This window comes from Macrobrachium rosenbergii, chromosome 58, assembly GCF_040412425.1.
Source record: "Macrobrachium rosenbergii isolate ZJJX-2024 chromosome 58, ASM4041242v1, whole genome shotgun sequence".
In the NCBI taxonomy this organism is placed as follows: domain Eukaryota; kingdom Metazoa; phylum Arthropoda; class Malacostraca; order Decapoda; family Palaemonidae; genus Macrobrachium; species Macrobrachium rosenbergii.
Genome location: NC_089798.1, coordinates 12,508,877 through 12,534,561, shown reverse-complemented (window position 1 = coordinate 12,534,561; position 25,685 = coordinate 12,508,877). Strand labels below are relative to the sequence as shown.

The following is a 25,685-nucleotide window of genomic DNA, read 5'->3' as shown; positions in this document are numbered from 1 at the left end:
CTTTCATCTACGATGGCATCGAGCAGCTTTACCATCTCCAAGTTAAGTACCATCTTCTTGTGGGGTTTTGTTCTATTTTTTGGCTGTTATGGTCTCGTATTTTCATAAATATTGAGATCTTCTTATGACGCCACGGCGTCCCCCGCCAGCCATGTCGACCGCGAGGCGACTCCTTCAGTTCTTTTCGGTTGGAGTTGTCTCCTCGTCGTTATAGATAGATTTTTTTGCCCCATGGTTCCCCTTCCTGGTGGTTCCTCCTGCGGTGGCTCCCCCCTTTTTTTTTTTTTTAAATTACGTTTCATTGGCCTATCGGCCTTTGTTAGGTGATGCCCGTCCAGGTACCCCCAGGTTGGGTTCCTTATTATTTTAGTCTTTTAGGCTAATTATTTTTGGAGATGGTGCTCTCTTTTTATTTTATTTATTTTATTTATTTTGTTGTTTACCTACCTCGTGGTGGCGGCAGCCTCAGATCTAACCGCTTCCCGAGGTAGGCTACGCACCCTATTGAGCACATTTTTGTTTCCATTTTTATGTGTGATGGTTATTTTTTGGAGTAGGCTTGTTTGCTTCCATCCCCTTGCCCTGGGTGTGGAGATCATCAGGTTGAGGGAGTTTTGTTTGCTGTTTCCTCCGGGTCGTTTTTTCGTGGGCAGAGTGAGCCCCTTAGTTCTCTTCCTTCATTTGGGGGAATAGAGTTCTTTGGATGTGTTTCCTCTAGGCTAGTCGCCTTCTTGCCCCCTTCTCGATCCCGGTTGGTTCTCGCACAAAATTTCTCTCCCTGTTGCTTCCTCCTCCTCCTACTCCTCCCTTTTTCCTAGCCTATACTAGGTTAGGTCCCTATTAGGCTTCGCCTAGGAAGGAGTCAGGCTTCGGGCTGTGTTGCTTCCAGTAGTAGGCCCCCTCCCAAGTTTCATTTTTCTTGGAGGTGTATGGTGCAGTTGAGCGGGTGATATGTTTCCCCTGTCTCCTGTTCCTTTCCTGGTAGCCTACCCTCTCTCCCCTACTCCCCCCCCCCTCCAGCCTTGCTCTACTCGTGCGGGTGACGCTAGATGGCGTTTTCTCCGAGTTCAGGGACTCCTCCTTTTGGTAGAGGGATTCGCTCCCTCCCATACAGTCCCTAGCATCGCTGTGTTGGGGTTGGTGGTTTGTTTGCTCGAACGTGTTCGAGACACTATCCCACACCTCTCGTCTCCCGTCGGGTTACGTAGATAGGGTAAAATATAATTGCTCTGGCTTATGTTATGAACATACGAGCATTTTGCCCACCTTGTTTCTCCGGCGGGAAGTAAGTGAGGAAGGATTTACATTATATAAGGGGAGCGGATCCTCCCGGTCTCCGGAGTATTCTTACCATCACTTGTTATTGTTATTATTTTTGAATGATATTTAGATAAGTCTGTTTATCTACAGGAGTACTCTCCTTTATTATTATATATACGTGAGTCCGGTCCTACACCGGGGGCTCCATGCGTTATTTTTACTGGCAGCCCTTATGGTTTGTTCCTGGTTTCTCATTCCTTCATTCCCGGAGTATTCCGGGTCTGGAAAGCTTTTACCTTCCACTCTGTGTAATTTAGAGCTTATTGGCCCAGTTTATGATAAGGAGTTCTTCTCCGCCGGAGTATTCCGGTTGCAGTTGAGTTTCCCGGCCTTGCCAGCTTTTTAGATTGCTTAGGTGGTAGGTTCATGTACTTTTCTACTTACAGACTGTTCGCTGTGAGGAGCCGGGTGTACCGCCTCCCTCCAACAACCCTTACGGTCACGTAGTGTGCGGACCCACGCTGGTTGTGCGGTCCGACTTGACGACCTGGTTGTTTGGCACCCCGATGGTTGTGAGGTTTGCTTCGCTCTCTGTGCAACCGTCCAGGATGAGTCGGTAAGTGACAGTCTTCTTCCGTTTTACGCTCCTCATATTGTATATTGTTTACGGGGTTCCCGGACTGTTTTTTCGTTCTTAGCTAATTGTTGGTTTTCTTACAGGCGGACGAATCTTCCAAGAAGTCTGCCTTGGAATCCCTCCGGGCCTGGGTGGCTGGGTTTGGCAGGAATGTTCCGTCGGGAAGCCCTACGCCTCGACGCTAAGTTGAGGGACCTGCTCTACCCGGCGCACGGGTGGCGGCCGCAGTGCCTGAAGATCTTGCCACCCCATCATCCAGCAGATCCGGGATGCGACCCAGCCACCCCAAGTGGATATCCTCTACGCTGAGGTCTCGGAGGATGTAGCCGCCTTGGACTTAAACCTGGAACCGATGAACACCGAGCAGGACCAGGTGGTAAGTGGTGAGGTAGGTGAGGTTGTTGGGGCGGGCCCCCCTCTTTTTGACTCCCCTGTTTCATCTGTTTCTTCCTTTTCAGGTTTTGTGAAGTCTTCCTCCTTGGGTGATAGAGCTCCATCTGCTATCCCCAAGTTGAAGTTGAAGACTTCATGGAAGGCGGGCTATAAGTCCTCGTCTTCCAAGAAGGCATCGCCCTTCCCCGTCGAAGGCTAAGGTCTCAGGACCTGTAGCCTCCGGGAGCAAGTCTGGTTCCTCCGGCAAAGGCGCGAGTAAGAGGGCTGCAAAACCAAGCCCTCCTCGCCAACCTGCTTTCGACGCGAGAGCCTTTGCAAATCAACTTTTAGGAAGTTCACAGAGGACCTGGATACGAGATTTAGTAAAATCTCTGAGAAGTTGGCCAGTCATGATAACATACTGGCGGGAATGGCTCACCCACCCCCAGCCGAACCACAGTATGTTATCCCCGACACAGTGGACCTCCCGCCGTTCGATGTCGGTAACCCTTGGCGTTCGCCTCCGGGCCATCCAACATGATGGCAAGCTCACGGTTGAAGGTCTTGGCACGAGACGGTTGGAGGAATTGGAGTTCTTCCCCCGATCTCTTGCCCCCTTACCCAGGCTTCGTGAGGCTTGACGGAGGAAGCATGGATTCGGTCAGATAAGGTTCCTAGGGAGACTGTCATCGTCCCTAGGGACCAAGCTCAGTCGGCTCTCCTGCGCACTCTGACGGAGTGGCAGGCAGAAAATACGGTTGACTCCTTTCAAGGGCAACTTTACAATGTTTGCCCTGGGAGACAACCTGCCCACCCCTTGTTTGAACAAAGTCGCTCTGGCTACGGCCCGAGCGTGCTTTGAAGGTAATCCGTTACCACAGCTGAGGGAACAGACCCCACTTCCTGGTATTCCCAGGAAGTGATGAGTTCTGGATGGACGCCCGTCCACTTTCACTGTCGGGAAGCTGGACCCTTTCTGTGCTTCCTCGCAATTCAGTGAGCAGCTCCCCAAGCTGCCGGAATCTTTGTTGAAGGCGGAGTTTGATGCCCGGACTAAGTTAGCCCGGTCCTTGAACTCCGTCTGCCTTACGGAAGCTACTGCCGTCTCCTGCGCGGACGAGCCATTCTTTCAGGTTTTGGCTAAGTCCCTGCTAGCTGGCTTTCAGTCTGACCTGTTCGAGTTTATCATGGCCAGACTGGAATGCAGGAAATTCATCTTTGCCGATGCTACTATCCGCCACAGCCTAACAAGCTCGTTAAGAGCTCGATCTGGGGACCTAACCTCTTCCCAGAAGAGGAGGTCACAAATGTTATGGCCGAGGCTACAAGGGCCAACCAGAGTCTGCACTCTCGCTGGGGCATTTCTGCCTATAAGCGCAAGACCCCAGAATCTGCCGGCCCCAGACGAGAGGAGGCAAACGTTTCAGGAGGCATAAGAGGCCCCACCATCAGGCGGTAGTTCAAGCCGTCCCGGTCTCGGCAGTAGCACAGCCTTCCACCTCCAAGGCTCACCCCCAACAGTATGTGCTGGTCCAACCAGCTGCACCTCCTATGTGGCCCTCATGTTGCCACCAGCGTACAACCCCACATATGAGGGCCGTGGATACTTTCACGGCCTTAATAGGGTCGCAAGGGGGAAGAGGCAGAGTCCCCTCATAGAGGAAAGCCCAACACCACCCCAAGGGGCAACCTGGACGTGGTAGGGGAATAAACCCGCTCCCTCCCACTGAGAGAACACAGGTAGGTGGTCGCCTGTATTGGTTCAGGGACCAATGGACCTTCAGCCCTTGGGCACACAGCATTGTGTCCAAAGGACTAGGATGGAGCTGGATCAAGAACCCTCCTCCTCTAACCAGGTTTTACCAGCCACCCACATCAATCCTACAGGATTACGTGACAGAATTGCTCAACAAACAAGCAATAAAGAAAGTAAGGCACCTAAAGTTTCAAGGCAGGTTATTCACTGTTCCCAAAAAAGACTCCGATCAGCAAAGAGTGATCCTGGATCTGTCGCGTCTAAATCTCTACATAAAATGCGACAAATTTCGCATGCTTACGGTAGCTCAGGTACGGACTCTACTTCCGCGTGGAGCCGTCACCACCTCTATCGATCTTTCAGACGCTTATTATCACGTCCCGATTGCGCGGAACTTCTCTCAGTTCCTCGGTTTCAGACTCGGGAATCAAGCCTACTCCTTCAGGGTCATGCCCTTCGGTCTAAACATTGCGCCCAGGGTATTCACCAAGCTGGCGGACACGGTAGTGCAACAACTCCGGTCTCGAGGGGATATCCCTAGCAGCGTACCTGGACGATTGGATAATTTGGGCACCAACAGTTCCGGAGTGTCAGAAGGCTACGTCCATAGTCATCAATTTCCTGGAGTCGTTGGGTTTTCAACTGAACAGAGAAGTCCCGCCTGACTCCGAGTCCCGGTTTCAGTGGCTGGGTCTCCAGTGGGATCTGTCCTCTCACACGTTATCTCTCCCGCCTCCCAAGAGGAAAGAGATAGCATCTCTCACCAGGAAATTTCTCAAAAATCAATCAGCATCCCGCCGATCCCAAGAAAGAGTCCTTGGGTCTCTTCAATTTGCCTCAGTGACAGACCTGCTCTTAAAAGCGAAATTAAAAGACATAAACAGAGTGTGGCGGAGTCGAGCCAATGTCAAGCTCAGAGACAAGGTCTCCTCTATTCCTCGAATCTTAAAGACAAGACTGCGGCCTTGGACCACAGTCAGAGGCCTGTCCAAAACAGTTCCGCTTCAATTTCCCCTCCGGCACTAGTTGTTCACACAGACGCTTCCCTAAGCGGCTGGGGGGATATTCACCAAAACAGAAAGTACAAGGAACGTGGTCCACAATGTTTCAGCAGTTCCATATAAATACCCTGGAAGCTATGGCGGTCTTTCTAACTCTGAAGAAAATCCGCCCCAACCGGATTCATATCAGGCTGGTGTTGGACAGCGCAGTGGTAGTTCATTGCATCAACAGGGGCGGCTCCAAATCAGGTCGAGTAAACCAAGTAATGATTGCTATCTTCTCCCTGGCGAACAAGCACGGCTGGCACCTGTCAGCCACCCACCTAGCGGGGGTACGGAACGTGGTGGCGGATTCCCTGTCCAGGGCTACTCCGTTGGAGACGGAGTGGTCCCTGGACGTGGAATCTTTCAAATGGATTTGCCGCCGGGTTCCGGGCCTCCAAGTGGATCTGTTCGCGACGGAGAGCAACTTCAAGCTCCCCTGTTACGTGGCCCCCAACCTGGACCCTCAGGCGTACGCCACAGACGCAATGACAGTAGATTGGAACAATTGGGAGAAAATTTATCTGTTCCCTCCAATAAATTTACTGCTGAAAGTATTACACAAACTCAGGACATTCAAAGGTCAACCAGCCCTAGTAGCCCCCTATTGGCCGAAGAGCAATTGGTTCCCTCTTCTTCAGGAACTGGGATTACGGAGTCTTCGGATTCCCAAGCCCATACTGACCCAGACAGTACAAACCAAGACTGTGTCAGCTTCCTCAAGAATTCAGAATGCCCTAGTTTTATGGACTTTATAAAATTCGCAGCCCAAAAAGGAGCAAACATTGACCCTGTCAACACTCTGTTTTTAGAATCAGATAAAAGAGATTCTACTCTTAGACAGTATGACTCAGCAGTCAAAAAATTAGCCTCCTTCCTGAAAGCATCTGAAGCCAAAATCATGACGACTAATTTAGGAGTTTCTTTCTTTAGATCACTGTTTGAAAAAGGCCTTGCTCCGGCCACTATTACCACAGTCAAGTCAGCATTGAAGAAAGTATTTCTTTACGGCTTTAAAATCGACCTTACAGATTCCTATTTTTCATCTATCCCCAGAGCATGCGCTCGTCTGAGACCAGTATCACGCCCACATTCTGTTACGTGGTTTCTCAATGACGTCCTTAAGTTAGCATCAGAGTTGGATAACTTTCATTGCTCTTATCAGGATCTGTTAAGGAAGACTTTATTTTTGATTAGCTTGGCTTCAGGTGCTAGAATCTCAGAGCTGTCGGCTCTCACTAGAGGTGATAATTTTGTGAACTTCCTCCCGTCTGGAGAGGTCCTCCTTTCCCCTGACCCTAGATTTTTAGCTAAGAACGAAGACCCACAGGACAGATGGTCTCCTTGGAAGGTGGTGCCCCTTCCTCAAGACCAGTCTTTATGTCCAGTTTATACACTTAAATCTTACCTTTTAAGAACTCCACAGAGTAAGTCGGGTCCTCTTTTTATCAGGGAGAAAGGTGGTACTCTTTCACTGAATGCTATAAGACAACAAATTCTGTATTTCATTAAACAGGCCAACCCAGATTCAGTTCCTAAGGTTCATGATATTCGAGCAGTTGCTACTTCCATTAATTACTTTCATAATATGGACTTCTCAGAATTATCCAAATTTACGGGTTGGAAATCACCTCTAGTGTTTAAACGCCACTATTTAAAATCGCTCGAAGCCCTGAAATTTTCTACCATAGCTGTGGGAAGTGTCATCTCCCCACCTTAACTAATCATATCCTTATCCTATCCTTTCCCCCCCGCCCGCCTGCCTCATTTACTTCTCTGCTTATCCTCCTGGTTGATTATGCCTCACTGCCTGGCTCCTCATATTGATGTATCTTGTATCTGTTGATGGAAAAGTGTAATCTGACATGTTATGATTGTTTTTTCTTGTGGGGTACTGGACAGTTTTATTTTTGCTCCATGTACCCCAGATATATGTATATGTTCTGTATATGTTAATTTTCATTGATCTTGTCTCTTACGTGTTTAGCCTAAGTTTACGTGTATAGTTTTAAGGTTATATTTGCAATTATCTTATGCACATTTCATGTTTCAGTTTTTAAGTAATTTTAAGGATTTTGGGGCTTCCTTCCCGTGTCGTGCCGGGACCCCCATAATCTTTAAAAAGTTTTTTGCCTGAAAAAAATTCTATGGTTTCTTGCTATAGGTTCAAGAATGTCTCCATTAAAATATTATGCTAAAATTTGCCGTTTTCTCTAGTTATGGCCTAAATGTAACAATAACTATATTCCCATAAAACACCAGTAGCGCAAATGATTTAGTCTGGTATAGTTTTTTTGATATATAAGGAAAAATCTTTGAAATGAAATGTATAATGTCAATAATATCCTACTGGCACCTTTTTAGTTATTCTAGCCATGACAACGCACCCGTCATACCATGATGCCGACTGTGGCTTGCCTATAAACTTCCAAGCTAGAAGGACACGTTTTCATGCTCGCTAGCCTTGACTGAACTGTGTATTTTCTGCGGTGTTTTTGTTTTTTCGCCGTGCCTAAAAGGTCCAAGAGTTCACTTCATGCTTCTAGAATGCGGAAAAGCCAAGTGGAAAAGTCCAGGCTGAAGTAGAAGAAAGAGTTCAAGAAATTAGTGCCATAGTTCGGGAGCGACGGAGAGAGAGAGAGCTGTCGCCCATCAAACGGTTTTCACAGCGATCTCTGCTGACCAGAGACCAACCACATCCACCCCTAAACGCCTCTTTATTTGTTCGTCACTTTCAAAGGGCAAAGATATTTTAGAAAAAGAAAGCAGTAGAAATTCGGGGCTGATATTATAGACGATCCTGAAAATAAAATGATCATAATAAGTGAAACAAGACTTGATGAATTACTTGAATCACGAATCCCTAATTGTGAATGAAAAGTAATTCCCAGGATCCATTTGGCGAGGATGGATTGAGACACTAATAAAAAGTGTAGGCAACTATGATACCCTAGAGTTATACCTTGCAGCAAGATCAGACAGGGGACCAGGAACCTAAAATTTATAAGAATGTGTCTTAGGCACATAAATAATCAATTAGTATTCTTATTTATAATCATTTTGCATTAATTAATACCTAAAAATAAAAATTAAAACCATAGAATTAATTGTAACACAGTCTTTGAAGTCCCTTTTACTTTTTTTATGTAACTAAAACTTTGAAGGCCCGTTTCTCAAAACATAAGTTTTCACCTTCAAAAATGTATCTCCTCCCTTAGTATTGGACCAATCTAAATGAAATTTCATATATAATATGAGGAAACATGGTGGATTAATTAAAAGCCGGGGATTTTTAATATTTTGAGTTTCTGATTTTTGGCAATTTTTTTCTGTAATTTTTCCAGGAAAATTTCATTTAAAAAAATAAAAATTCATATCTCGAAAAATAATTGAAAAATCAAAATCCCCGACTTTGTATCGAAGGTCCATATGTGTTTTATACGTGGTTCAAATCTCATCCCTTAAAACCAAAAAGCAAAGGAGGAGATGCATTTTGAAAATGGCCATTTTTGGCCAAAAATGCTCTGGCATCACAAAACCTAAGGTCACTGAACAAAAATTTTTTCCCAGAAGTTCCACACAATATCCTTTAACAAACCCCTATATATCAACAACCTGTCGTTAAAAAAGTCGGAAACCGGCCGATCCCCTTAAGTAATTTTAAGATTTTTGGGGCCTCTTCCCCGTCGTGCCGGGGACTTCCCCACGTTTCATAGTATTAAGTTTTTGATGTGCCTTAGATTTAGTATTCTTGCTACATGAAAGAGATTCCTTGATTAAAATTATTTTCAAAATTTTGCCTTTTTCTTCAGATTACCCTTTTTTCCTTGTAGTTGCAGCCTTGGCATGATTCTCTATCACTATTTCACCATCGGCTGACACGGGACTGAACTCAGAAAAATTTTGACAAAGGAAAAATCTATTTCTGAGGAAGGTCCCGTGTCACCCGTTGACCCTCCCTGGCTCACCTAGTACTCCCCCCTACTTGCACATGCCAAGTCTGGGGTTAGTGCTAGCATGGAATGAGGTAGGTGGCGCTGGTGTGTCGCCGTCCTGGCGGGTGTTGAGTGTAGGGGCTGTAACGGCTCACCGCTCTGTTCGGGGTTTTGATAGGGAGAGATCTTTCGAGTATGTTTCCGTGGTAGTGGTATTTCACTCACCCTTCTTTATACTGACGTCTTCCTAGAAGGCCTTCGACTGGGATTGTAGTAGTAACCCCAGCTTTCCTGAAAGCTCTTTTCTCTGGTATATCTAGCATTATTATACCTAGAAATTCGTGCTGTAATGGAATTTCACCGGGTGACACGGGACCTTCCTCAGAAATAGATTTTTCCTTTGTCAAAATCCCTTTTTTATATCTAACGTAAGAATAACCTCTCTCTCTCTCTCTCTCTCTCTCTCTCTCTCTCTCTCTCTCTCTCTCTCTCTCTCTCTCTCTCTCTGTAATAATTCATAAATAATTCAACTTGATATCTCAAATAAGTTCTCTCTCTCTCTCTCTCTCTCTCTCTCTCTCTCTCTCTCTCTCTTCTCTCTCTATTATTTATATATATATATATATATATATATATATATATATATATATATATATATATATATATATATATATATATATATATATATATATATATAAATAATAATTGATAAAAAAATTTCACTCTCTTAAGTAAAGACAACCCTTATCTCTCTTCTCTCTCTCTCTCTCTCTCTCTCTCTCTCTCTCTCTCTCTCTTATTCTCTCTCTCTATGTAATAATTGATAAAAATTTCACAGTCTCTTAAGTAATTGATAAAATCCTTGTCTCTCTCTCTCTCTCAACTCTCTATCTCTCTCTCTCTCTCTCTCTCTCTCTCTCTCTCTCTCTTTCTCTTTCATAGATAGAGCTCGTACATTTTTACAAATTATTTCTTTGTAGGTCTTTACCTGTGCAGTAGATAGTTTAAATTGATCTGTACCATCTACAAAGTGTAAATGCGCTAGTGTTGCAAATACGTTCTAAAACATAGACATAATAACTAATAGTTGTATTAGTCGAAATAAAAAACACTGTTTGTTCATGAAAAAGCATTTCAGAACAAAGAGAAGAGACGTAGAATAAAGATGTTATTAAAAAGAGGTTGAGAAGACTTCTAAAAATAGATCGGTCGGAAGGGGAGAGTGACAGGAATTCTCTTCCAACTCTCCATTTTTATGTCAACCATTTACAGTAAATCCCCATATTTACAAGGGATGCATACCACAACCCCCCCCCGCAAATAGCTAAAACCCGCGAATACTTAGAACCTTTCTAAAAACACTTAGAACTGCCTATTTTGATAGTTCAAACATACACAAAACAGACTAAAAATGTTTATACAGGTATTATCCTACTTACGATGGGGTTAGATTAAAAAAAAACCATCGTTTGTTGGAAAAAACATAAAAAATACCAAAACGTATTTCGAGCATAGCCTAGCCTACACTAGGGTAGATGGTACCATGTATACATATATGGTAGCCTAGCCTACACTGTGAAGTATACTCTATACATACACGGTATAGTCATTATTAATATCAGCTAATTCTGGAGGTTCATGCAAAGTGACTTATGATAATTCAGTGCAAAGAGAAATTGAATAACAAGAATTAGCTTAGCCTACACTATGATACATTGTATACATACATGGCAGCATAGCCTACATTATACTGTACTCTATTCACATATCATATTATACAAACGTCAACATAACGAATGTGCATCTTTTAAAATGTTATGCCTTAATTCACACTAATCCAATAATATTGTATATATTCTTATATTGCTTTTGTATTATCAATTGCAGTCATAGCGATCAATGTTTTGGTTTGGAAATCATTTATGCGGTGTTTATTTCGCCAAATTTAATTCAGTTCAGAGTACTTTCTTTGCTTCTAGTTAGCATAAATGAATCTCTAGATACTTTATTTATATGGGGGCAAGGTTTTTTTTGTTATACAAAGTGTTTTTAAGTCAAAATGTAAGTAAAATACGTTTTGTTGCGAAATTAATTTATGTTTTTTCGTTAATAGATGACGATGGCCGTTTGGGGATATTTGTTTTGTGTAAAAATAATTCAAGATTCCGTTCGCTGTTTTCACTTTATTTCATCATAACATGAGCTTTATGTATTTAACGTTTATTGTTGTAAAAATAACAGTAATGTGTTCTTTCATGCCCAGTAGTTTTGATTAAAATACTTTCTCTCCAGTTTTAATTACGATCGAGTTTCATCCATGTTGCCGATGCACGATAATTTACAGTATAATCATTAGCAGCTTGAACATTGTTTTCTCAACTTCAGCTACAACTTGCAGCTTTAATTTACCAACATATTTCCTTGACAATCTTTTATCCATACCGAATTAGGGTATAATGTAAAAATATATCATTCCTATTCTACTTAACGTCATTTGTGCTATAAGCTATGGTAATTGTTTATTACCGTGATGGTTGAAATACCAGGTAAACGGCTGTTGTTATACGATTCGGTTATAAGCAAAACAACAGTTTCTCGGGTGGTTGTTTATGGCTGTACGCACTTACGCAAGAGTACAGTATAACGTTACTAACAATACTTTTATCATTTTCTTTTACTTTTTTAACTAGAAGATAGGATAAAGAGATGGAAGAAAAGTTATCTACTGTAATTTGGTCTCTCTCACTGCCTGATTATGCTGCTGCCTGTGCCCTCATGAAACTTGAAAATATTTTATAGATAAGATTGTCTATCGGTATTAATTGCTTACCCCATTGCAAAATCGAATTATCGTAAGGTGAATTATCGTAACTCGAGCATTACCCAAGTATTTTAATAGTTTTATCACAAAAAGTTCATTTATTCATGAAAATGAGATGAAAGTACAGTAATTAGTGAATATTTCTCAGTGAAAAATACCGTGAATGGGCGAATTTTCCGTGGATAATGGGTAGATACATTCCACAGAGAAATCCGTGAATACGTGAGTCCGCGAATCGTGAGATCGTGAGTACGGGGCGTTTACTGTATTTCTTCTTTTAAGGGTAATGTATTAAGCTAACTTCTAAATGAAATTACAGTAACTTTAATTTTATTAAAAGTTAAATTAATAGTTTGGGAGCATGATTATGGTCATATTTAGTGCTTAAACTTTAGAAATAAGCATTTATTAGCATTATTAGAGACTGTGCCAAACTTACGCAAAAATTCACCTTGCGCAAGGGGTTCTGGAACCTAACCTCGTGTAAGTTTGTGTTATGACTGTATATTTATTTATTTATTTTTTTTAGTAATAATTTATATCTCATTTACACAGGGAAACCGTGTTTGAATGTGGTCTATGAGCCTCAGTCTTATTCACCAGATCCCTTATGTCAAGCAAGATCCTTCCTCTTTCGGAACCTGTACGATCTCAGCTACGATCTGGAGTGTCCATCACCTCTGTGGGACAATGTGTTGAGGAGCTGGTAAGTCTGGAATATATTTTTGACACCAGTATAAACTATCACACAAATCCAAAAAATATTGATGATTATTAGACAGATGGTGGTCTGATGTTTGTGTGTGAAAAGTCGGTAGTGAATGAAATGGACAGATTGTGTCGGGAAGAAACTCAGTATATGAATCTCTAGGGTTTATTTTTAGAAAGCATGCAGAGGAAAACAATGTGAAAAAGTTAGTAAAAATGCAAAAGAGTTAGTAATAATGCAAAAGAGTTAGTAATAATGCAAAAAGGTGACTGTAATAAAACTGTTAAGAACATTTTTTATGTACAGCAGTATAATGATGCAGTATTAGTAAATGCAAAAATTCAAAATATTGAACTATTTTGAGCCTCAGCCCGAATTAGTGAGACTTCCCTATGTATTATGTAAGGCCAGAAATATTTGTAATAGAACATATATATTGAATTTCCTGTACAGAGTACCCCAGCCTTTTAAATTTTTTAGTAATCAAGAAACAAACAGCTGTTGGGAAGGTAACTCGTACATAAGTAGAGGAGCGTCTTATGTAAAGAGTTTCTAGTATTTTGTAAATATACTTGTAAAAAGTATTTTTAAAGTGTTTTTAGCACTCTTAATCATTTTTATACTTTTAATATATTTTTCAATGTATTTTGTATAGCTCTGAATTATAAATTTCTGCCTTTGTAACTTGGTTCTCCTATTTATAGTTTGAAAATGCTACACATAAATGTAGTGAAATGTCAACTAAAATCAAATACAGTACTCTGGATATGGTATGGGTTTAAGTACATATCTCTTGGATGTTTCCCGAGAGAATACTTTTTTCATCGGACATGTAACAGCCTCCGGTAATTGCACAACAATTGTATCTTTCTCCAGTATACTTACTAATATATTTACTTTCCGATAGTGTAGGCGCTTGTTTTGTCCTCAAGGAGTTACCTTCGATGGTCTGCCAGAGCTCCATGGTGACTAAACTAATATTAAAGAATTCTCTTCTAGTTGGTCTTTTTGGCCAGGCATTGTGTCGCAATGATTAACATTATAATGTGATGGAGTATATAATGTACTCAAAGATAAGCAGGCACTTTCCCTTATCTTAAGCGAAGCTGAACCCAGTTTTTCCAACGTCAAAAGAACCTGCAAGAAAGAGAAGTGACCATTGCGCATTCGCATCTGCCCTCTTGTTTACAACCGGCCCATTAAGACCAAGGAGCCATTGACTCTTTTTGGTCTATAGCGAGCGGTTCATGTCGTTACCAGCGCTCCCAAAAAATTAGACTTTTTTTCTCTAATTTCATTATCGAGGATCATGGAAACATCAAAAATTGCAAGATAAGTGCTTAATATTAAGTTCCAGTTAAAAGTTTTAGTTTTAAACTTTCGGAATTGATAATTTCTTTGTAAAAGCCGGAACCCTACTCATTGATTGCTACCTAGTTTCATAAAGCATTGATTACTGCAGCACCTAGTTTCGTAAAGCAAAAATTTTTAAAAATTCTAACTAAATATTTCAACTAAAAGAAATGTTCCACACCTTATCATTAATATAGATAATCCTTTCAGGTTATACGATGTCTGCAATAATCTGGGGAGTAAGTGAGAATAATTTAGACTAGATTAATAGTGGATGTTGTCGGTAGCCTATGTCGTAGGCTTAGACCGAAGACCCTAGGATCAGACAATAACAATATCAGGGCAAAATAAATCGATAGCCTAACAATAAGGCTACATATTAATGTAAATTTTTCCTTTTATGCAAGCCTGTGCACTTAAGCATGAGCTAAATAATCCAGGACTAGCCTAGGCATTACCATGTATCAAGTTAAGTGATAACTTTTTACGAAACATCCCATTTTTGGACTAAATTGTTAGCCTAGACCATGTAACTAGGACTAGATGAAATAATAATCTGTGCTGGATGAGATGGTAACCTAGTCTTAAGACTACATACTAAGGTAGACTAATTGTGTTTTATGTACCATACCCTTAAGACTTAATTAGTAGGCAGTAGACTATATTAGAGTAAGTTATAGCCTAGCTTTAAGGTTACACATTAGTGAGTTACTGTTTTCTATAGTAGACCAAATAGCCTAGGATTGGATATAAACAACAACCTGGGTTAGACAGAAAATAGTAGACTAACTGTAAGTTTTCTGTTTTTATATAACCTATACATTTAAGAGTGATCTATAATAATCTGGATTAGGCAGCACCCTATACTAGGTTAAGAAAGAACAAATAAGCCCAGGATTATACATAAACAGTATCCTAGGCTCAATAAAATAACCTAGTTTTTTACGATTCAGTAGCATATCTGTAAGGCTACATACTTGTAGGGTCTTATGTAGCCTATATCCTTAAAGGTGATATAAACCTAGCACAGGCAGTAGCCTAACCAGATGAAGTAGGAACCCCTTTTTAAGGAATATCCTACTATTATCCTAAAACAGCAATGGCCGAGTATCAGATAAAAGGATAGTCTCAGCCACATAAAAGGGATTTTGACAAAGGAAAAATCTATTTCTGGGGGAAGACCTGTGTCACCCAGTGAAATGATCCATTAGCACTCATTTCTAGGTATAAATATTGCTAAATATACCAGAGAAAAAGCTAACCATAATGCCAGGGTTACGACCCCTGGATCGAACACCATTAGATGGTGTTGGTATGCACAAGGGGTGAGTGGTTGCCACTACCACAGATCTTCGTCCTACAGCTTTCTCCATTCTCAAAACCCCGAAAAAGGAGGAGCCGTTCCAAAGCCTTACCTTCCGCACCTAGCCAACCACCACCACGGCCGCCATATTCATCCCAAGTTAGCACCTCCCAAGCTTGGTATGCCACTCAGGAGGGAAAAGGAACTACATGGATGGGTCACTGGGTGACACAGGTCTTCCCCCAGAAATAGATTTTTCCTTTGTCAAAATCCCTTTTCTGAGCTCGTCCCTGTGTCAGCCGGTGAAATATCCATCCAGCACATATTTCTAGGTAAATACTTTGCTAAATATACCAGAGAAAAAAGCTATCAGGAATGCTGGGGTTACTACCCCCAGATCAATCATCTATAATAAAATAGACGTCGGTATAGGTAAGGGTGAGTGATTGTTGTCACTGCCACAGGACCGCACTCTGAAGATATCCCAATGACAAAACCCCCGGAACGCGGGGAGCCGATCCAGCGCCCACACTCACCCGCCCGCCAACCGACGACCCCAGCGCCATCTGAACTCATTCCATTCTAGCACGTGCTTGAGTTTAAAGCTTTTTTCGTGTGCTGCTTCCTTTTTTTGGATATTTTGGATTATATTCATCATGGCATCAAGTAACTTCTTCGTATCTAAGTTAAGTACCATCTTCTTGTGGGGTTTTTACTACTTGTGAGGCTCTTATAGGCCCGTAAATTAATATTTACAGGATCATATATCGGACGCTCCCCGGCTTTCGCCGCCTCAGCCATGATGACCTTGAAGTACACTCTTGCAGCTGGTTTCTGCAAGGTTTCTTTCGGTCGCTTACATTTTTATTCAGGTTTATAATTCCCCTTCAAGAAGTTCCCTTTGGAGACGTTTTTCTATGTTGAGCAGGTCCTGGTACCTTGATTAGCGCTGTTCCTTACAGAGGCCTCCTCCTCTTATTTTGGTTCTTATAGTTAATTTATAGCGTGTACCAGGTTCTCGTTCGAGTAGATTCCCTCTCCAGGGTGGTGCTATCTTTTGTCAGCTTCTGACCTATGGCGTATTGGATGTCATGAATAATTTAGCTTTTTATGATCCAAGCTCGGCATCAGGTGCAGTCTAATGGCTGCCTACTTCCTGTTCGCCTTGCTCAGTTAGGCTATACGCTTAGCGCAAGTTCTTTAATTTTGTATATTTATTCATATTACGGGTATTTATATGTAAACTGGTTAATTTTAATGATATTTATTAAAAATGGAGATCCTAGCCTAACCCTCTCGTTCCAATCGGTGGGTTAGGCCATTCAGGTTAGGTTTCGCATTGTCTTAGCTCCCATCTCTCCCGACTAGGTCGCTTGAGCAGGGGAGGGAGGGGTAGGCTGGTCGAGGGAGTTCCTGTTTGTTGGTCCATCCGCCTTACTGCTTGTTTTTAGTTTGCTGGAGTATCTGAAACCCCTGTCCCCTCCTCCCTCTGATGAGGGAGAGAGAGAAGACAAACAATGTCGGGTATCTTCTTCGAGCATTGCCCTCCTACCCTATGGGTCGGTTGCTGGTTGGACTACATTACAGGAATTTCTCTCCCTTTCAACCCTCTCCTTCTTCTTTCTCTCCTCCCCGATTGTCTAGGCTGCGCCTTCGTGAGGAGGGTGAGAGTTTTGTGATTACTTTAGATTAATGCTGTTACCCTATCCTTCCCTAGTACTTAAGTGTGTGTCACGAGTCTCCCTACGAATAGGTAGTCGATACGTTTGTTTCGGCGCCCCGCAAGGAGTTACAATCAGTGGGTGGGGGTATCCCCCATCCTGCTAACAATAAAACTCGGTCCCACTTTCCAAGTACGGTACAAATCTCCCCTACCCCCCCCTCCCCTGTCTTGCCAGTGGTATGTCATCTCCTCCCGTGCGGAACGTCGGTCTCTCCGATGGTCTCACGGAGGGGGACTGGTCGGGTTCCCAGTTGAGAGTCACCCACCCTCCTGGGCCCCGTCCTAGTGTCATCCGCTAGGCTAGTGTTTCGTTGGTTCGCTCTCCGGTGGATCGAGCTGAACTCCAATCACTTTCAGGGTTCAAATACTTGTTCGCTAATTCCGCTCCGCCGTCCCCGGCCCTCCCGTTGCCTCCGGTGCTTTTGGTCTTCCGAGGGTCTGCCTTAGTCACATCTAGCTTTCTAGCTGTGTAAGGACTAATGGTAATGATTTACCCCGCCTTCCCGTTGTAACCAAGTGTCAGAGGGATCTCGGATCCGGGGGTCGGTACTGCTATCCTATATTGTTAACCAACACGGCGACCTTCAGTGTATTGTTATCCTATATCGTTAACCAGTTACTTAGTGCCATTATAATTTATGCATATATCATGTTTTGCTCTAGTTTTTTACCCCACCGGAATGCTTCGGTGGACCCGGTATAAACTAAGGCCTGCTGCCGGGCTCCGGCAGTATCTATTTTTAAGTAAAATTACTAATATGATTGCATGATCCTAGATTAAGGTCCTACTCCGCCGTACTATCTCCGGCGCTCCTTGATCTAGTGTGGTTATGTTTTGCTCTAATTTATCACACTGCCGGAATGCTCTGGCAGGTCCGGTATAAATTATTTTAATATACTCCAATACCTACTATAGTTTGAAGTCCTTTAGATTAGTAGGTTCATATACTGTTATACTTACAGACGGTTCGTTGTGAGGAGCCCAGGTGCTCTGCGGTACTGCACCAGCCCTATGGGCATGTCGTCTGTCGATCCCATGCGGGCTGTGCAGTCCGGTTGGATGACTTAGTCATGTGGCACCCGGACGGTTGTGAGGTCTGCTTCGCTCTTTACGAGCGTGTCCAGGATGAGTCGGTAAGCTTATAGTTACTGCCTTTAGTTTTCCTGGTATCCTCACTTGTTTTATTTACGTTATGGGCTTAATATATGAATTATATATTTCTCACCAAGAACTCGGTTGTTAAGTCCCTCCCCTCTTCCAGGCCGACGAACCCTCCCGGAGTGACGCCTTGGGTTCTCTTTGAGCCTGGGTGGCTGGGTTTGGAAGGAATGTTCTGTCGGGGAAACCGTATGTTCTAGACGAGAACATCCAGAACTTGCTCTACCCCGGCGCCCGGATCTCAGCGGCTGTCCCTGCGGTAGTCGCTGCTCCCGTCATCGAGCAGATCCGTGTAGAAACTCAGCCTCTCCAGGACGAAAGCCTCTACGCCGAGGTGTCGGAGGAAGTAGCGGCCATAGATCTCGACCTGGAACCGATGAATACGGAACAGGACCAGGAGGTAGGTGGGGAGGTAAGTGAGGCAGTGGGGGCGGGCTTCCTTTTTGATTCTCCTTCCACCGCTTCATTTCAGGGTTTTCATAAGTCTTCTCTTTTGAGGGACGGTGCCCAATCCACTGTCCCCAAATTGAAGAAGACTTGGAAGGCGAAGGGCTATAAGTCCTCGTCTTCCTGCAAAGCATCCCCCTTTCCTCCGGAGAAGCCACGGGATGATAGTCCGGCGGCTTCCACAGGCAAGGCCACTGTCTCTACTAAGAGTGCGAGTTCGAGGGCAGCTAAGGCTAGCCCTCCTCGCCTGCCTGCCTTTGACCCGGAGGCTTTTGCAGGGATGCTCCTGCAAAAATTCTCGTCAGAGGTAGACGCTAAGCTGAGTAAGCTTACAGAGAGGCTGCAGAGCCAGGAGACTATGCTCTCCGGGTTCATGTGCTCCGGCGGGTCCGCTGTTCATTATCCTGTTCCGGACGCCTCCGCCCTCCCTCCATTCGACAAGGGGAATCCATGGTGTTTTGCCCTTCATGCTCCCCGGCATGAAGACACCCTTACATCGAGGGTCTAGGCACGCACAGACTCGAGGAGTTAGAATTCTTTCCTCCTGATCTGCTGCCCCCTTACCCAGGCTTCGCCAGACTGACGGAGGAAGCTTGGGTGAGATCGGATAAGGTCCCAAAGGAGACAGTAATCTTCCCGAGGGATCAGGCGCAGTCTGCCTTGATGCGCTCCTGTAGTGAATGGCAGGCAGAGAACACAAAGTTAACCCCCTTCAAGGGCAACTTTACAATGTTCTCGTTGGGTGATAAGGTCCCAACCCCCTGCATGACTAAGGTAGCCCTCGCGATGGCCCAGGCTTGCTCGGAGGGTAAACCAATGCCTCAGCTCCGCGAGACTGATCCCACCTCGCTGATCTTCCCCGGAGACGATGAGTTCTGGAAAGACGCCCCGGCCACCTTTACTTCCGGTAAGTTGGACCCGGAGTGCGCATCCAACATCTTTAGCGAACAGCTTCCCAAATTGCCAGAGGCTCTCCTCAAAGCAGAGTTTGAGGCTAGGTGTCGGCTGAGCCGATCTCTTAACTCACTGTGCCTGGCGGAAGCAACCGCTGTGACGTTCGCAGAAGAGCAACTCTTCCAAGTCCTGACGAAATCCCTATTGGCGGGATTTCAGACGGACTTATATGACTTTATGGTAGCATGACTGAATTGCCGCAAATTCATCTTCAACGATGCTACCATCAGACATGAGCCTAACAAGCTCATGAAAAGTTCCTTCTGGGGGGCTAACCTCTTCCCAGAAAAAGAAGTCAATAATGTCCTGGCAGAGGCAACCAGGGCAAATCAGAGTTTGCGCTCCCGCTGGGGTATCCCCGCCTTTAAGCGGAAGACCCCCGAGTCCGGCAGCCCTCAAGGCAGACCTGGCAAACGTTACAGGAAACACAGGAGACAACACCAGCAGGCTGTTGTCCAGGCTGTACCTGTCTCAACAGTTTCCCAGCCTTCTACCTCAAAGGCCCAACCCCAACAGTTCGTGCTGGTGCAGCCAGCTCAACACTCTCTTGCCGCTCCTTCCTTCGTGACGTCTCCGGTGTTCAACCCTTCTTATGAGGGCCAGGGGTCGTTTCGGGGCCTTAATAGGAGCGTAAGGGGGACTAGAGCGAGAGCCTCCTTCAGAGGCAAGGCTGCCTCGCGAACCCCCTCCCGGGGAAGAGGAGGTCGTGGTAGAGGAGGCAAGCCTGCTCCCTCCCAGTGAGAACAATCAGGTAGGCGGCAGACTTTATCTGTTCAGGGACCGGTGGACCTTCAGTCCATGGGCCCACAGTATAGTCTCCAAAGGTTTAGGCTGGAGCTGGATCAAAGGACCTCCACCTTGACCAGATTTCATCAACCGTCTTCCAAAGCTCTGCGGGACTTTGCGACGGAATTACTCCTAAAGAGAGCCATAAAGAAAGTGAGACACCTGAAATTTCAAGGCAGGCTGTTCAGTGTTCCCAAGAAAAACTCCAGTCAACAAAGAGTAATCCTGGATCTGTCGCGTCTCAATCCTTATATTCAGTGCGACAAATTTCGCATGCTTACAATCGCACAGGTACGGACTCTACTTCCTCGTGGAGCCGTCACCACCTCTATAGATCTTTCAGACGCATATTATCACGTCCCGATTGCGCGGAACTTCTCTCCCTTCCTAGGTTTCAGACTGGGGAAACAGGCTTACTCATTCCAGGTCATGCCATTCGGGCTCAACATAGCACCCAGAATCTTTACGAAACTGGCGGAAACAGTAGTACAGCAGTTGCGGTCCCGGGGGATATCGCTAGCGGCATACCTAGACGACTGGATAATCTGGGCATCCAACGTCGAGGAGTGCCGAAGAGCTACGGCCATAGTGATCGAGTTTCTGGAATCCTTAGGCTTCCAGATAAACAGGGCGAAGTCCCGCCTAACTCCGGAGGCCCGATTTCAGTGGCTAGGTATCCAGTGGGACCTAGTTTCAAACAAACTGTCTATTCCACCAGCCAAACGAAAGGAGATAGCCAAAGCCACCAGGCAATTCCTCAAGAACAGGAAAGCCTCTCGCAGAACGCAAGAAAGAATCTTGGGTTCCCTTCAATTCGCATCGGTAACAGACCTGCTTCTAAAAACAAAGCTGAAAGACATAAACAGAGTGTGGCGAAGACGAGCCAATATCAAACTCAGGGACAAAGTGTCATTGATTCCTCAAGTTCTAAGGAAAAGACTCTGGCCGTGGTCCACAGTCAAGGGTCTCTCAAAGTCAGTTCCCCTTAAATTTCCCCCTCCAGCCTTAATAATCCACACAGACGCTTCGTTAAGCGGCTGGGGAGGATACTCACCAAAAGAAAAAGTACAGGGCACATGGTCCACGATGTTCCGTCAGTTCCATATAAACATCTTGGAAGCAATGGCAGTATTTCTAACACTGAAAAAACTTCGCCCTGCCAACCAGGTTCATATCAGGCTGGTGTTGGACAGTGCGGTAGTAGTACATTGCATAAACAGAGGGGGTTCCAAATCAAGCCGGATAAACCAAGTGATGATAGCCATTTTCTCACTAGCAGAGAAACACGGCTGGCACCTGTCAGCTACCCATCTGGCAGGGGTCCAGAATGTTATTGCAGACTCCCTGTCCAGAACAGCTCCGCTGGAGTCAGAATGGTCCCTGGACAAGACTTCTTTCGAATGGATCCGCCGGCAGGTTCCGGGCCTTCAGGTGGACTTGTTTGCCACGGAGAGCAATCACAAACTTCCTTGTTGTGTTGCTCCCAACCTGGACCCTCAAGCTCACGCCACAGATGCAATGTCCTTAGACTGGAACAATTGGCAGAAAATTTATCTGTTTCCCGCCAATAAATCTACTGATGCCAGTGTTGCACAAGCTTAGGTCATTCAAAGGCCAAGTGGCCTTGGTAGCTCCCAACTGGCCGAAGAGCAATTGGTTCCCTCTTCTGGAGCTCAAGTTACGATGTCATCAATTACCCAAACCACAGCTGACTCAAATAGTGCAAACAAGGACTGTGTCAGCTTCCTCAAAAATTCTGAATGCCCTGGCTTTATGGACTTTATGAAATTTGCCGCTCAAAGAGGGGCGGATATTGATCCCATTAATACTCTGTTTCTTGAGTCAGACAAAAGAGATTCTACCTTCAGACACTATGACTCAGCAGTTAAAAAATTGGCATCCTTTTTAAAGGAATCTGAAGTCCAAACCATGACCGCCAATTTGGCAATATCATTCTTCAGGTCACTGTTTGAAAAGGGTCTGGCCCCGGCCACCATAACCACAGCAAAATCAGCTTTGAAAAAGGTGTTTTTGCATGGCTTTAAGATTGATTTAACAGATTCATATTTTTCATCCATTCCTAGAGCATGCGCCCGTTTGAGACCAGTGACCTGTCCTCATACGGTTTCCTGGTTCCTTAATGATGTTCTAAAATTAGCCTCAGAAATTAATAATGATCAATGTTCTTTTTTAAATCTGTTAAGGAAGACCTTGTTCTTAATTAGTCTAGCTTCAGGAGCCAGAATTTCAGAACTGTCTGCTCTCTCTAGAGGTGTCAATCACGTAGATTTCCTTCCATCAGGAGAAGTTCTGCTTTCCCCAGATCACAGATTCTTAGCAAAAAAATGAAGACCCACAGGATAGGTGGTCCCCTGGAAGGTTGTCCCTCTTCCACAAGACCTGTCTTTATGCCCAGTCGCTACCTGAGGGCCTACTTACAAAGAACTTCTCAGTGTTTGTCTGGTCCTCTTTTTATCAGGAAAAAGGTGGAACACTTTCTTTAAAGGCTATAAGACAACAAATCCTGTACTTTATCAAACAAGCTAACCCGGATTCAGTCCCTAAGGTTCATGATATCCGAGCGGTGGCTACCTCTACTAATTATTTTCACAATATGAATTTCGCTGAACTGAAAAAGTACACGGGTTGGAAATCTCCATCAGTGTTTAAACGCCACTACCTGAAATCACTAGAAGCTCTGAAATTCCCTGCGGTGGCTGTAGGGAGCATTATCCCTCCACCTTAAATTAATCCTTAATCCCTATCCTTTCCCCCCCCCCCGCCTGCCTCATTTATTTGCCCTGCCATTTTCTCCTGGACCAGACATGCCTCGCAGCCTGGCTCCTAATATTATAATGTACAACCTTGCGGTGTTAGTTTTAAGTATGTGATATGTTATTCTCACTGTGATTTAGTTTTAAGGCCGGAGGTACCCTTATAAGTTTTGTCTTTTATTTTGTGTGAGTACCTCGCCACTATAGTACTAATGTTGTATATAGTTTTCTGAGTCCAGCCCCGTGTCAGCCGGTGAAATTCCATACTAACATGAATTTCTAGGTATAAAATGCTAGATACACCAGAGAAAAAAGAGCTTTCAGGAATGCTGGGGTTACTACCCCTAGATCGAGCGTCTTCCACAATGGAGACGTCGGTATAACCAAGGGTGAGTGAAAGGATCACAACCACAGAGCCGCACTCGATAGACATCCCCATGACAAAACCCCTCGGAAAGAGCGGTGGGCCGTTGCAGCCCCCACGCTCATCCGCCCGCCAGGCCGGCGACTCCAGCGCCATCTACACTCATTCCATTTTCTAGCACGTGATCTTCGTCACTCAGAATTTTGTGCTTTTGGTTTTTTGAGTGTTTTCTGCCGTTCTCAGCATGTCTTCAAGCAGCTTTAACATCTCTAAGTTAAGTACCATCTTGTTGTGGGATTTTTATGATAAGTGTGGCTGATTCAGTCCGTATTTTCATATTATATGGGATTGTTGTTATGACGCCACGGCGTCCCCCAGCCAGCCATGTCGACCATGAGATTTACCCTTCCAGCTTATTCTGTTTGGGCTGTCTCCTTGTCCTTGTCGTTATATTACTTATCATTTTTCCCCCTGGATCTCATCCTGGCGGTGTTTCCTGGGCGGGTGTTTTATCGGTGTTTCGTTTTTGTATTACTGATCCTCATGTCGGGTTCCCTCTATAGGGTTCCCGTCATTTCCCGCTTAGGATTCTCCCTCCGGGATGGGTTCCCATGTTGGTGCTAACTTATTTACCATTATTATCATTTAGTTGTGCAGGTGCTGTACGTATTTTGTTGCCTTGAATTCATGCGGGGTACCGTCAGCTCGATTGTCTGGCCGCTCCTCGTAGCTAGGCTACGCACCTCGCACAAGCACATTATTCTGGGTTATGTATATTATGTATATTTGTGATGGTGATTTATTGGGTATTTGTTGTGTGGGTCTCTCCCCTTGCCTTTCATGCCAGTTAGGCTCGTATTTGCTTCCTTGACCTCCCGCCCTCCTCATAGGTTAGGCGTGGGGTGGACCCTCAGGTTGAGGGAGTTTTTGTTGCTGTTTCTCCCATGGGCCGTTGTTTGGGTGGCAGAGTGAGACCCCTTTGTCCTCCCCCTTCATCACGAAGGGGTAGAGTTCGTTGGGTGTGTCTCCTCTAGGCTGTTATAGCCTTTCCCCCCCTTTCTTTCGGCCCTGGTTGTACTTCGGCACAGAAATTTCTCTCCCTGTTATTTCCTCCCCCACCCTTCCCTTGTCCCTCCCCGTTAGCCTAGGCTATGCCTAGGCACGGGCGTTGACCTAGGCTATGACTAGGCGGGAGTCGGCGTGTTGAGGCCTTGGTCGCTATCCCTTTCTCCTTGGGAGTAGGCTTGTCCTGCCATCGCTAGTATTATTTTACTTGGTGTGGCGCGTGATTGCAGTCGAGCGGGTGAAGCATTTTCCCTTGTCTCCTGTTTTCGCCTGACTTAGCCTACTCCTCATCCCTACCCCACCAACCCTCCCTCCCCCTCCCCATCTCAGGCCAGCTCTTGCTTGCCTCTTCTCGCGGGTGACGCTAGATGGCGTTTTCTCCGAGTTGGGGGCTTTCCCTGGTGGAGAGATTCGTTCCCTCCCAGAGCAAGTCCCCGGTAGCGCTGCGCTTGTTTTGATGTTTCGTTTACCTACTCTCCTAGGATCGAGCGGGTTTCGAACATTCTTTCTTTCGTTCTCGACCTCTCTCCGTTTGATTTGCCTTAGTTGTGTTGATTGGCGCCTACTCCTTCTTTTATTATACTTGGCCTTGCGATGACGGTTGCCTCACCCACCTATAGTTTCTCTGGCGGGGAGGTTCGGGCTCGGGGGGGAGAGATGCCTCCGGTCTCCGGATAACGATTCTTTCCTTGTTTCCTACCCACTTACCATCACTTGTATTTTATATATATATATATATATCCGCTGGCGGAGCGAGCTTCTCACTCCGCCACTACACATATATTCATTAGTATTATATGTTTTCTTTTTACGTGTCTGGTGTTCTGCCCTGGGGTTCCGCCGTCTTTATTGCTGGCAGCCCTTGTGGTAGGGCCCTGTTGATTCAGCTCTCCCATTCCGCCAGAGTATTCCGGTGACCGGGAGGCAGCTCGCCTACCACTCTGTTTAATTTATGGCTTGGTGGCCCCGTCTCTGACGAGGGGTTTTTCTCCCCGCCGGAGTATTCTGGTAGTAGGTCGAAATACCCTGGCCTGCCTGCTTTAGGTTGCTTAGAGTGGTAGGTTCATATACTTTTTTACACTTACAGACTGTTCGTTGTGAGGAGCCGGGGTGCACCGCTTCCCTCCAGCAACCCTACGGGCACGTGGTGTGCTGGACCCACGCTGGCTGTGCGGTCCGGCTGGACGACCTTATCGTTTGGCACCCTGATGGCTGTGAGGTCTG

At 44.9% G+C, this 25,685-nt stretch overlaps 1 protein-coding gene across 1 annotated transcript in view; it reads left to right on the top strand.

Moving 5' to 3' along the window:
• The window catches only part of LOC136837304 (uncharacterized), a 475,645-nt gene that overhangs the window by 82,432 nt on the left and 367,528 nt on the right, over nt 1–25,685 (top strand). The window contains 1 exon segment of the mRNA XM_067102044.1: nt 12,380–12,530. Within this exon segment, the coding sequence (XP_066958145.1) occupies nt 12,435–12,530 (96 nt within the window). The 5' untranslated portion in view covers nt 12,380–12,434.